General features: G+C 46.3%; 1 protein-coding gene across 1 annotated transcript in view; it reads right to left on the bottom strand.

Annotated features, from left to right (window-relative positions):
* Positions 1 to 13,481, bottom strand: part of TENM4 (teneurin transmembrane protein 4) — a 396,776-nt gene that overhangs the window by 148,351 nt on the left and 234,944 nt on the right. The window contains exons 9-10 of the mRNA XM_068554555.1: positions 4,995 to 5,096; positions 2,839 to 3,033 (exon numbers count right to left, since the gene is read on the bottom strand). Coding sequence (XP_068410656.1) covers positions 2,839 to 3,033; positions 4,995 to 5,096 — 297 coding nt within the window. The remainder of the gene's footprint in view (positions 1 to 2,838; positions 3,034 to 4,994; positions 5,097 to 13,481) is intronic.

Here is a 13,481-nt window from a genome sequence, read left to right as displayed (position 1 = left end):
AATTAACCATCACTTCGGAAGGTCAACTTGACAAAGCAAGTGTGGAGTGCAAAAGGAGTTTTAAAGAGGACTGCACCTTGGGGCGGTCTAGCAAACCTTGGCTGAACTGACTTGAGATTCCAGCCAGAATGCTGTCCTGGCTGATCCCAAACCTAGGGCCATTATCTACGCCACAGTGACCCTCTGCCCAAGAGGTCCCACACAGACTGTGCACCTGCCTTCCCCTTCTGGGGCCTCTGGGGAGACTGGAACCCTAGGGTGAGATTAAAATGGTCTCTTTCCCTCACACTGGGTTAGTTTCCCTAACAATATTTATTTTGCAGGGAGCTGTGTATAACGTGGGAAGATCGGCGGGCCTGGGGTCGGGGAGCTGAAGGAATACAGGGGAAGCTGGCAGGGAGGTGGGCTCAACTTTGGGTAGAAGACAGTCGAACTTAGTTTCTTCTTAGAAGAGGTGCCAAGCAGTTACATTTTTTTTTTTTTTTTCCTGTGCAGACCCTGCCGTTCAAGCCAAAATTTCTGGCAGACGCTTGGCCCATTAATGAAATGATGGGGCCTGCGTGGCCAGGCTGCAAACACGTCTCTTTTCCCCAAATGTTCCACGCTTCAGTGACCACACAAGCTATCGGACGCGCTTCAGGACCCACAACACAGCAGCTCACTTTTCCCTGCTAAAGGCTTAGGTGGGCCCCTCTGCCCCGCCCCCAGCTCCCTCTAAGCGTCCTGCCGGTGGCCCGGTTCAGGCTTTAGAAAACAGGGGGCAATAAACTTCAGAAGAAGGAAGAGGGAGAGAGAGAAAAAAGTAAGCTTGTTAGCTGGTGTTTTATAAACGCAGTGAAACCTGTTAGAACAGAACTGAGAGGGAATGGAAGGGAGGAGAGGGGAGAGGATGAAGGCCCAAGAAAACCCCACTATAAACACAAGGACTGTGCAAGGATGCTTCACCAGAGAAACAGAAATAATAAGAGGAATCAGTACCAGATGGCCCTTCTCGGGAAAGAAAGCAGGAGTGAAAACATTTCTTTTCAAATAATAATGTAGATAAAATTGCTAAACAGCTTCTCTCTCTCTCTCTCTCTCTCTGTAAATGACCTTGCACTCTGGGGCACCGGCTGATCAGGAGAAGGACAACTTCCCCTCCTTGGCCCACACGCCATGGTGGGGCTGGGGAGTGGGACAGCCCCACTGTTTCAGGAGGAATCTCCTCTTTGTTTCTCTTTCCTTCAGAGGGTCTTCACCTCAAGTGACTAAATGAAAAGGGAAAGCAGAGGAAGGTCACCATTGTCAGGATGAGAAAGCCAAGTTCCTTTGTTCAGGGGCCGGGCTCCTCGTTGAGCTCAGACAGCCCGAAGTAATCCGCATCAAAGTTAATGGGTCTGAATCAGGACCTCCAGCCACTCTCGGGGTTGAGACAGCCTGTCTCTGAGAGGTGATGGATGCTTTCCAGACACTAATCCCTTCCTATTCCCCACTCTTTTAAAATGGGCCCATTATACTCTCTCATTTTTTAGGGGAAATGATGCCTTGAGGAGGGGATACTCATTAAATCCCCAGTGGCTTAGAAGACTAGCTCTCCTTGGAGCCTCTTCCACCCGCTGGAGAAGGTGCCAGGGCCCTAGACGGTAGACAGTGGGAGGTAACGACTACTAACATCGTCCATCAGTTTCCAAGTCCATCCATTTCAAAAGACCTTGGATACAGTGAGTGGGGGGTGAAACAAGAAATGTGCTTCAATAGTCCCCAGAATAATGCTAATGATATAAGAGCTAACATTTTTGGAGCATTTCCTATGTGTCAGACACTGAGCTATGCGCTTCACATAAGTCATTTAATCTAGTCCTCACAACGACCCTCTGAGGAAGGAATTCCCATTTTACAGATGAGGGAACTGAGGCTAGTGAGTGGCAGAACGAGGACTCCAACCTACATCTGATTCCAGAGTGTGCACTCCCGATGGCTACTCTCTATTGCTTATGAGAAGACCCCTCCTTTCATCGGGAAATCCCATGTGGTCAGGAGGAAAGAGTACCATGTCTGAGGTGAGAAGACCTGGATTGAATTCCAGCCCTGCCATCAGTAAGCGCTATAACTACGGGCGTGTCACTGCCCTTCCCTGGGCCTCAGGTTCTTTGTCTGTGAGATAGAAGTATTTACTTATCTCACCTGGTTAGGTTTTCTCGGGAAGAACTGATGTCACCCTTAAGTCAGCAGTTCACTTCCTAGCCTCGATCTGCACAGGCATATGTTTACTTTATGAAGGAGGGAGACACCTTTATGAGCACCTAAGAGCCACAAACACGAACACACACACACACACACACACAAACACAGGAGTGAGACTGTGGAAGGCAGTGTATGGAGGTCTACAACAGACTCACACTTCAGAAATGGAGAGCAGAGGAACTTAAAGGGGAGGAGAAAGAACTCAGGCTACGGAGCCAGAAAGCCTGGGCTCAAACCTGGCTCTGCCATCTACCAGCCATGGGACCTTGGGCAAGTCATTTGACTCCCTGAGTCTCAGTTTCCTCAACTATAAAATGGAGATGATTACCCTTCCCTGCTGGGGTTTGAAGCTAAATGACACCAGGCTTTTAGCACAGAGGCTTGCATACAGTAAGTGCTCAATACACACACTTCTCCTCCCCTCGCTGAGCAGGACCCTAATTCGTCTGTCTTCTCCCTTTAGGTTAGTGACTGTTGCCGAAGGCGTCCTGGCTTGGGGGTGGGGGTCACAGGGCCGCTCAGGAGGCTCCCTCTGCTCCCTGGATGCCCTCGTGGCCCTGCCCGCTGGCCTCTGTCTCACAGCGAGGTGCCGAGCTGCTTGCCCGCAGGTCTTACCTTCCTCGCAGTTCTCGCCCTTGTAGCCGGGGTTGCAGATGCAGGTGCCCATGATGCAGGTGCCGTGGTTACTGCAGGCCACGTCGATGCACTGGTTGGTGGGCACGTCGCACTCGGCGCCCTTCCAGCCGCTGTGGCACAGGCACCTGCCCTTCATGTACTGGCCGTTCCCACTGCAGAGCACGGGGCAGGAGGCTGCAGAGACAGCGCGGGAAGTCTGGCATGAGTCCACGCCCCACGTACCCCATCTGGCCTCGGTCCCTTTCTCTCCTGGGCTTCAGCTGCTTTGCCACAATTCCCATGTGTGTCCATCTGTTTGCTTCTCTTGCTTTATTTCATTCCAGTTAAAACACATCAGGAATTGTGGGTGAAGGTGTACAGTGCAGGGCCTGGCGCAGTTGGTGCCCACGGAACGCTGCTTTCCCCCCGTCCCCCTCATATTACTGGCGCTGCACGGTGGTCACCAGCATCCTTAGATAGGAGGCTTCAAGCTGGTCCTTGGGCTCACTGGAAAAGACAGCTGGGCCTCCTGCCCTCCCCGCATCCCTCCTCCAGCACTCTCCTCCTAGCAGCACTGCATTTTGCTTCCCCATTCCTCACGTGCGGGACCACTTACTATCGTCTTTAACCCAGCCAATCTCAGCTTTCCTTGCCTTTCAGGTCTCCACTCAAGCCCCACACGCCGCTGCCCCCATAAGAGAATAGCTGAGCCCAACTTGGCTCTTTAAAGTATTATCTTTCCATTTTGCCACTTAGCGTAAAGGGTTTTGTGATCATCTGTACGAAGGACACTATATAAAAATAAATTATATTGCACTGTGCTGTAAGTACCTACCAGCCTTACTGAGATACAATAAGGCTGCTTTATACATGACTCTTAACTTTAAGTGCATATGGGATGAGACACTAATTCTTGTTAGAAGGCATGACTCTTCTCTCTGCACCACCTTCCCCCTGCTCCCACCTGGCTTTTTTCCTTTTTAAAACACCCCGCAGGTAATCACTGTGCTTCCTCAAGGCTGCTGGCTCTGCTGTCTCACACTGAGTCTATTTCACGTTAGGAAGAATAAGCAGAATCCCCATAGCAGCACCACGGCATGGTATTTGGAGGGCACTGTTTCCTCAGCCTGGAAAACCATCTCTGCCTTCCACCAATGAACGATTCAATTATCTCGTCTTAGTTCCAGTGTCACCTCATCTGGGGAGCCTTTACTGGTCCTCATTCCATCCAAGCAAAGACCCTTTCATGCTGATAGATGTTCCCCGCATCTAACCTTGCTCTAGGTGTGCTTCACTTATCACTGACTGCTTTGTCATCGTGTATTTCCCTGTCTGTCTCCCAGACTAAGAGGTCCTGGGCTTGGGTCTTGCTCAGTGTTGTAACCTCAGTGTCCAGCACAGGACCAAGTCCTAAAGGGCACTAAGCAAATAAATGCCTGCTGGATGAGGGAAGAGGTGGAGGAACCAAAGGAAAGGGCCACTTTAGTTTCCCCAAGAGGAGTGCCCAATTCTCAGGAGTACAGATCTGCTTTGGCATTTTCCTTGTTAATTCTTCCAGGACAGAAACGAAGGCCAAACGCACAGGCAGATCACGGGCAGCCTTTAAACTCTCCCTGTAGTGGTTATCATTAGCGTCGCACGTGCCCGAACAGGAGGCAACATGAGTGTCCTGTGTGGAGAAGAGCAGCCTCCCCTCCCAGTCCCTCCCCTTGGTGGCCTCAGCCAAGACTCTGCCTGCACGGTACCAACTGGAGCAGCAACTCAGGCCCTTCCACGAGGTCAGAGACGAACCACACTCGCTGAAGACAAACGTCAAAGCTGCTTGGCAAAGGCAGATCAGTCCCCCAAGGGGAAATCTACTTTTTAAAAGAACCCCCATGGCCACTCCTCCTGCTCCCACAATGGACATGGGGTTCCCCGTGGCTGCCCCTCCTTCCTGACCTCCCCAGTCATGCACCCATGGATAACACGGCGGGGTCAGCCAGGGCTCTGCCTGCGGACCTCCCTCTCAGGGCTGCAGAGGACTGGCTCTTGGGAGCCCTTCTCACAGGAGGCAGGAGCTGGCCTGGATTTCTGCGCTTGCTCGGAGAAGTGGGACCTGAACTGCCCGCGGGGCCGCAGGGTGGACCTTGTAAGCCCACAAGAGGGGTTCTCACCTCGACCGCAGTCAGGGCCCAGGAAGCCCAGAAAGCAATGGCAGGTCCCAGAGATGCAGTCGCCATTGCCATAGCAGTTGCTGGGGCAGTTATCCACAGATTCTGTGGGAGAAAAGAGAAAGAGAGTTGCAAACGGAAGCTTCTTTACCCAAACAGAGGGCCTGGGAATCCAGCCTCAGGTTAACTAGGACCCACACATTTGAGCGCTTCTGGCCCAGTCAGTGAAAGGAATCAATAAAGTTAAAAATGATATATTTACTCTTACTGAGGTATATCTCAACTGACGTTAAGAGACGTGTTTGGGAAAATGTGCGCCTAAACCAATTTTTTATAGATCAAGTTTGCATCTACAAATGCAGTAGAAATTTTTTGGCTACAAACATTGGGAGAAAATAGTTTAACCCATTAGTGGTTATCTTTGGAGGCTGGGTTATGGGGTGATTCTTGTGGTCTTCTTGACACTCTTCTATGTTTTACATTTTTCTCGTAATGGGCTGATGATCCACGAATTTATTTCTTCATAAAGCTACTGGGGATTTGCAAATCTGTCTCTTCCCACTTTTCTGATTCTCCATCTATCAGTCCAGGCCCCAGCATCTCTCACCGGGGCTCACACAACGGCCTCATGGCCGGCCTCTCAGAGTCCTCTCCCCCTCTCCCCCTGATTCATTCACCACCCAGCAGCCTGAGCCATCTCTCCAAAACAATCTCATCCTGTCATTCTCCTACTTAAAACCCTTCAATGGCCCCCCATTTGCCGAAATGAAAAAAATCCAAGCTCTTTCAAAATGCGTCAGAGTTTTCCTTCACATTCCCTTTGCCCTACCCGCATCCCCAGCATTAGGCAATCAGTGCCCACCTTCTGCAGGGATGCTACTTTCTCTAATTCTTCCTAATACTGTACATTCAGTATCATCTGTGTGACATGCCAAGGAAATATAGGATTCATTTCAGAAAGATTTTAGTAAAAAATTAATCAATGTTTTGTAGCTCCAGTTAGTAAACCTGTTATCTAGGAAGCCTTTATTTGGAACAGCTCGTTTCTCAATAATGCCGGACATGGAATAAAGGAAGAAGCCACTACATCCTGAATGCCTTCTTTGTGCCATGTATTTCCACAAAGGTTATTTCAGTTCACTGTCACAAAATCCTCAAGCATGTATCAATATTCCTATTTTACAAACAACAAAGAAACGACAAAATGAGGAGGCCGATAGAGAGATGAAGCGACTTGCTGAAGGCCTTGGAGATACTAAGTCATGGATGCTACATCTGAACCCAGGACTTTGGACTCCAACCCTGGTCTTCTTCAATGATGCTATGCTATCTGGGCCTTAAAGGAACTTACTCCTCAGCAGAACCAGGGATGAACAAGGCAGATGTGTGGGCCAGTGAGGCCAGTCCTGAAGACAGCAAAGGACCAGTTGGAAGGTAGCGAATTCTAGGACTTTCAGAGCTTGAAGGGATTGAAGAGACCACCTAGTCTAATGATCTCATTTAATAGAGAAGGACACTGAAACCCATAAGGAGGGCAGTGACTCACCCAAGGTCTCCGAGAGAGTCAGCAGAGTCAAGTTAAAGCAGAGAAAAGGTTAGTGCGGTGGGGCGGAGCTAAAGATTCAACCTGTTGTCTTAGGTCGCAAGTATAAGTCATGAAGCCAAGACTAAGACCTCTGTTAAATGAGATGTCACCATATGAGACATGAGTCTTACCTACAGGAAAGTTGTGGCTTAACTGGGAGACTGGGATAACAGCTGTCACCCAGGCAGCAGCACGGGGCGTGGAAGCTCTGCCTAGAGGTAAGGAGACCTGGTTCTGGGGCCCATTCTTCTAGAATCATGCTGGGTGACCTAAAGCAACTTCCTTCCCCTCTCTGGGTCTCACCTTCCTCGTACGTGACATGAAGGTGATAGCAGAGATGATCCCCAGGACTGCTTCCTGTTCTAAAATTCTATGAGCATCTTGCAGAAAAGGTGTCGTGACAGGGCATCAAGCCTTAAATCCAGGAAATCACTTAGGGGCAATGCAGTGGCAGCTGATATGGGGTAAAACTAGCAGAGGGAAGGCTTCTTGGAGGAGGTGAGCTTCTTGAGTATGGATAGATGGGGGAAAGGTGGGGGGATTTTGACGTGCTCACAGCATGGTGCATTTCCCAAAAAGGTCTTTTCCCAGTTGTCTGCCGTTATCCACTTGGAAAAGACTGAAAACATTTGGGAAAAGGGCTCAAATGTATGCTTCCTTTTGTGAGCGGGTGGAAAATTCCCCTCGCCCGCTGTACCTCTGCTAACCTGAGCAGCATACGACACTAACACAGAGCTAAGAACAAGAGGGCCTAGCCTAGCCTGTGTTCTCATTTCAGGGAGTCTGAAGCTGTCTGGGACCCGGCAGAGTGGGGCTCACGAGCCAGGGCCCTGAGCATCTCTGCTCTCCATTGGCTTTGCCTGGAAGAATCCATATGCCTTTAAGTCCCTAAAGCCTCTATGTTAGGAGTGGCTTCCGAAACACTGTTTTTATAGAGAATAACTTAGGACGTTTCCTTTTGAATATTCTTTTAAAAATAAGAATTTTGAGTAAAGTTTAAGGCAAGATTATTTTCTCTTTAGGCTACTGGCTAATGGTACAAATGGAGGGTGGGTTCTACCTGCAGTCTTGCAGAAGGAGTACAGGACAGAGAGGCAGAAGGCCTGCTTCCAGCTCTCGTTCTGCTACTGAAGGGCTCTGGGACCTTGGCCACAGCACTTGATCTTCCTGCACCTGTTTCCTCATCCTTGCACTTGGCTCCTCTCATCCTCCCCTGCTAGGCGACTCGTACTCCTTTCAAACCCAGCTCACATGTCACCTCCTCTGACAAGACTTCCTCATTTCTTAAACAGGCTAAGATACTCCTGGGACTTTTTCCGTCACCCCTATTAAAGCACCAGATAGGCAACACTGTTGACTGTGAGGACAGGACATCCTTGAGGACAGAAACCGAGTATATTCACTTACACATTTGCCCTGGTATCCAAAGAAGGGTCTCAGTAAACGTTTGCTGCTGTCCCTGAAAGAACTTGGCTAGATGTTCTCAGAGATCCCTCCCAGATCTAAAATTCTATGGTCTAGGCCTTCTCAAACCCAGTGGTATAAAATATGTCTCCTCATACAAGTACCATAATTTCCAGCTGTGTTTTTAATAGGATCAGTTGCAGATAAGTGTCACACACTTTCTAGAGTTTGATTTATGAAGTCTGTAAGACACAAACCTGTTAATTCAAAAAGTCTTCCTAGTGAAAATGTAAGGAAAGTATACTTTCTGTGACTGAGTATCATGTTGGTTGCTGAATCTGACAGAATAGAAGCCTGTTTGCTACAAAACTTGCCCCAGGCTGTTGGTGTCAGAAGGCAGAAGTTTTAGGAGATACGGAATAATTTTATGACAGCAACATGGAAGTAGAGACATTTGGAGAATATTTCTTTTTGATGAAATGTTTTTGTATATAGTTTTTCTTCCACTTGGAAGGATTTCAACTTCTTGGGGTCCACTTGGAATCCTACAAATAATGAGTCTCCATTGACCAGATATCTCTATGCTAAATGCTAGTGCAGAAGTGACACTCACTAGCTTGGGAGAAGTGTGAACTTTATTGCATAAACATGTTATGTTTTCAATTAGTGTCTGGCGAGTTTCTTCCCCCTATAGTTCCTTCCTGCTTTGCTCATGTTCACACTGCAGCTGCCTTCATGTAGTACAAGGTGTACCTTAGATCTGCTCAGATCTCAATGAAAAATTCAGCTGCCTGTAAATAACTGATTTTCATAATTGGGTGTATGGTATGGTAGAAAACAAGGGCCTTTCCCCCCAGCTTTTGCTTCTCTATCACAACAGTGTGTTCTGCTGGAAATTTGATTTTCAGGAACTTGTTTTTCCTTCCGTCAATACTGGAATGCAGAATTTAAATGTTTCCTGAGCTCATTCTCTGGACATGTGTTCTGAGTGGGCGTGTTCTCTGGATGTTGACCAAAATATTGCTCGAAATACAAAGGGGCATCTGCAGAAGGAAGAAAAGACAACAGTGCTCCTTCCTGGAGAAAACATGGGAGACGGGAAACTATAGAGGCCTTTGGTGAAACCACAACAGTGCCTCATTTTGTCTGCTCACCACGCTTTTCCAGAGACAAATCATTAGCATCGCCATGTCAAGGTGAAAGATGATCACAGTTGGTAAGTATGTCCTCCTGAGTCTAGGGCTGATGCCTGGGAAAGCCTGCCTTCATTTGCCACCTTCTGCTTTTCTTATTTGAAATCTCAGAGCCTCATTTTTGCAGGAAACAAGGAGAGACCACAGAGGGAAACCCTGCCTGGAGGAGGACTACTGGGCAGTGTAATTGCCTACTGGACTCCAGTTTCACAGGGGCAGTTATACGAGAAGGGGAGAGGAGGCTTTTCTCCTTTATTAGCTTACTGTGGTGTGGACACACCTGCTTCATGCCCTGCTCTGAGCAGGTAAACCTTTGCAGTGATTGAGCCTGAGGTTGAATTCCAGCACCAAAGACAGAAGGAACCAGTTGTGAGTGAGGTCAGAGCCCACTAGCCATCCCTGTCTCTCTTTTCTGCTCACCCAGCACTATCCCCCCGCCTCCCCCAGCAACTCCTCCATGTACTGCTCGCCTGTAATGTGTCCCAGCTAATAAAAGACTGCACCTGCTACCTACAGCTCCTTCCTCTGCTTCTCTTGTCTCTCCTTAAGCTGTAAAAGGGGATGTTGGCAACTCTTTGGAGGCACTTGTTTAAAGAGCCAAGGTCTACCTATTGCCCAAGAGAGATGCACTATTTGATGCCTCCTTTTGGCTTCTCTTTAGGAGGATGGATGCTAATGCTTCAGGCAAGAAGGAAGGAACATGGACTCCAGAACAGCCAATTGGATGATTGGATACATCATCTTGTCTACAGCTGGTGAAATTTATACTCTAGGTTACATCTATTACATCCCCTTTGATCCTGAAGCTGGGGCTGGGTTTGTTGTTGACAACCAAAAGAAGAGAGGGAAACAAACTAGACAGCACAGCTGGGTGTTAATTCTACAGTTACTCTAACAGAGACCCTTTCATTCCCTCAAATGGAACTGTGAAAGGTCTATCATATATTCTAATGTATTCCTTATAATTATGAGAATTAGGTACTTTTGCCACCATTTCACAGTCTCAGATGGAGACTGAGAGCTGAAGTCACTTTCTCAAGGTCACACAGCTATAAGGGTGAATCTGCTGGTGAAACAAGTTCTATCTGAAGCCAAAGTTTGTGGTATATGGCCTGGACCAAAATATGGGATCCAGTCCCATACTAGCTATGAGCCCTATGGACAAGGCGTCTCTAAACATCAGTTTCTTCATCTGTGAAATGGGGTTAATAACAGCACCCACCTCAGAGGGTTATTTTGAAGGCAAATAGTGCTACGCTGTGCATGTAAAGAGGTTTGCCCAGGACTTGGCAGAGTTGGTATTTGGGTTTTACGGAAGGTCACACATGCTTTCCGTTTGTGAACCAAAACAACACACTAACTTGGTCTAATGAATCCAAACAAGGCAATATGGGTTATTGGGGGTAAACACACATACACACATGAAACACACAGAAACTCTCCACAGTAAAAACAGGAAAGCAAACAAGCAATGTGTTGAATGTGATGAAGGCAGGGTATTTGGGTAATTTTCCTCCTGGGAAAAAGCACTGTCAAAGCAAATTAAACCTGTTGTCTCCCAGAAGCCCAAACACAGGCTAGCTCATGCCAACATCTGAACGAACTTTTCCCCCCGTGCACTCCAGATTGGCACCGGGCAGGTGCAGGTGCTGGAAAGCTGTTCCGCGGCCTATGAGGCGTTAATCTGTAGGTGCCCCAGCTTTCTTTGCAGATGATGGAATTCAAAGCCCTTCAGTCTGCAACAGTCTAGGTCAATGCAATGACAAAAATCTGACAAAGCCTCTGACAGCCTGGGCTTGAAGCCAGTTCTGCACTGGCATTTGAACTGGGAAATCTCTTTTCAGTCCTACCCAGAAGTCTACCAACCACCATTAAGAGCAGCTCCAAGGAGGGATCTAAGAAAAAGATTGTTCCCTTGATTATATTCAGTCTTGGTTCTTTGTTAATTATTTCTTTGGGGGCAAACCAAATTTCCCCAATGAGACTGTGAGCTTCTTGAAAACATGCATTATGTCTGGTTCTCCAAAGAGGCTGGTGAGTGTGACACACAAAGCAAGTCCTCAGTAATGTTTGTTGTAGTGAGAAGCTGAGCAGGAGTGCAAGGGGGACATGGAAGAAAGGGGTCAGGGTCATGGGCATGGCACAACAGTCAGACTCAAGAGAACAGCTGGTGGCCAACAAAGTTGTTGTTTCCTTGTCCTATATTTTTAGATGTGCAATGCCTAGAAGAATGCAGGGAGTGATAGGAAGTTCAACTTTGCATTGCACTCTCAGACCGTATTTGGAGCTCAGCTGTTCACATCTGGGAGGCACATTTAAGAGCCCAATAAGATAAATTGGAGCATGTTCATTGAAGAGCAACCGGATGGTTAAGAGAACTTGAAATCACATTGCAAACACAGAATTCTTGAGAGAACTGGGAATTTACCTTACTAAGGGAGTGTGAACCCTGCTTAAAAATAACTAAAGGGCTATTATGGGAAATAGGATTAGACTTGTGTTTCGTGGCCCTAATAACTTGACTTAGGTCCAATGAGTAAGAACTATAGTCCTTGGGCAATGGAGTTGGTTTGAAAGAAGAAAGAATTTTGTAAGAGAAGAATACCACTTACTATGTTGGGTTATCTTCTGTTGATGTATATGTATCTACCTAAATATTGTAAACTTCATGAGGGCAGGAAATGTGTTATTCATCTCTGAATCTCTAGTAAACAGTCATCCTTGACTCAAAGCAGGTCTTAAGTGAATGTTTGTTAGTTGAATGGCCAAATGAACAGGCTATGTGAGCTATAAGGTCATATATTTTCAGTCACTGATGTACTGCAGCAGAGGGCAAATTAATGACTGGGATATTGCAGGGAGATTAAAGATAGACAGTATAGCATCTTCCAAATCTGAAATCTCACAGTGCTATGAGTCACGGTGTAAGGGAACATGCCGGGATTGGATCAAGAAACTTGGGTTCTTTACTTACAAAACAGAAATAGACTCATACATGAGAGCAAACTAAATGTCCATTGACAGAGGAATGGATAAAGATGTGGTACATATATACAATGGAATATTACTCAGCCATAAAAAAGAATGAAATAATGCCATTTGCAGCAACATGGATGGACCTAGAGATTGTCATACTGAGTGAAGTAAGTCAGACAGAGAAAGACAAATATAATACCATATGATATTGCTTACAAGTGGAATCTAAAAAAATTGGTACAAATGAACTTACTTACAAAACAGAAATAGAGTCACAGATGTAGAAAACAAACTTATGGTTACCAGGGGGGAAGGGGGGAGGGATAAATTGGGAGATTGGGATTGACATATACACACTACTATGTATAAAATAGATAAGTAATAAGGACCTACTGTATAGCACAGGGAACTCTTCTCAATACTCTGTAATGACCTATATGGGAAAAGAATCTAAAGAAGAGTAGATATATGTATATGTATAACTGATTCACTTTGCTGTACAGCAGAAACTAACACAACACTGTAAATCAACTATACTCCAATAAAAAATTTTAAAAAAAGAAATAGACTCACAGACATAGAAAACAAATTACTGGTTACCAAAGGGGAAGGGGGAGGAGGGATAAATTACGACTTTGAGATTAGCAGATACAAACTACTATATATAAAATAGATAAACAATAAGGACCTACTGTATAGCACAGAGAACTACATTCAATATCTTGTAATAACCTATAATGGAAAATAATCTGAAAAAGAATATATATACATGTATATACACACACATATATATGTATAACTGAATCACTTTGCTGTACACTTGAAACTAACACAACACTGTAAATCAACTACATTTCAGTCATAAAAAAAGAATAAGAAACTTGGGTTCTCATCCTACTCCTGTCACTACCTTCTGAGGCAACCTTAGCCATATCCCCTTTTTCTCTCAGGAACTTTCTTTTCATCTACAAAATTCATTAAATTTATTCAGCAAACATTTATTGAGCATCTCCTCTGGCCCAGGAAGTTTCCCAGTGCAGTGGATGACTTGGATGATCTTTCAGTTCTAAGATCCTGTGATCTAATGAATCAGATCCAATTGTCACTACTTAGAAAACTACACTAACATGAAAAAGATGAGACAATAAATCATCATGATGTTTATGGCCTGAGGGAGAGAAAGGAAGTTTGCTCCTTTAAGGGCAGGCTCCAACTTTTTAAACCTCTCTCTGTGTCCTCAGATAACTGGCCTCACATTATAATCTATTGTGTGAGAGGGGCCTCCAGCGAGTCACTGAGGCCAAGGGCACAGGGATGGGAATACAGAGCAGG

This window comes from Eschrichtius robustus, chromosome 11, assembly GCF_028021215.1.
Source record: "Eschrichtius robustus isolate mEscRob2 chromosome 11, mEscRob2.pri, whole genome shotgun sequence".
Lineage (NCBI taxonomy): Eukaryota > Metazoa > Chordata > Mammalia > Artiodactyla > Eschrichtiidae > Eschrichtius > Eschrichtius robustus.
Note: the sequence above shows the minus strand (reverse complement) of the source record. Positions and strands in the feature narration are given on the sequence as shown.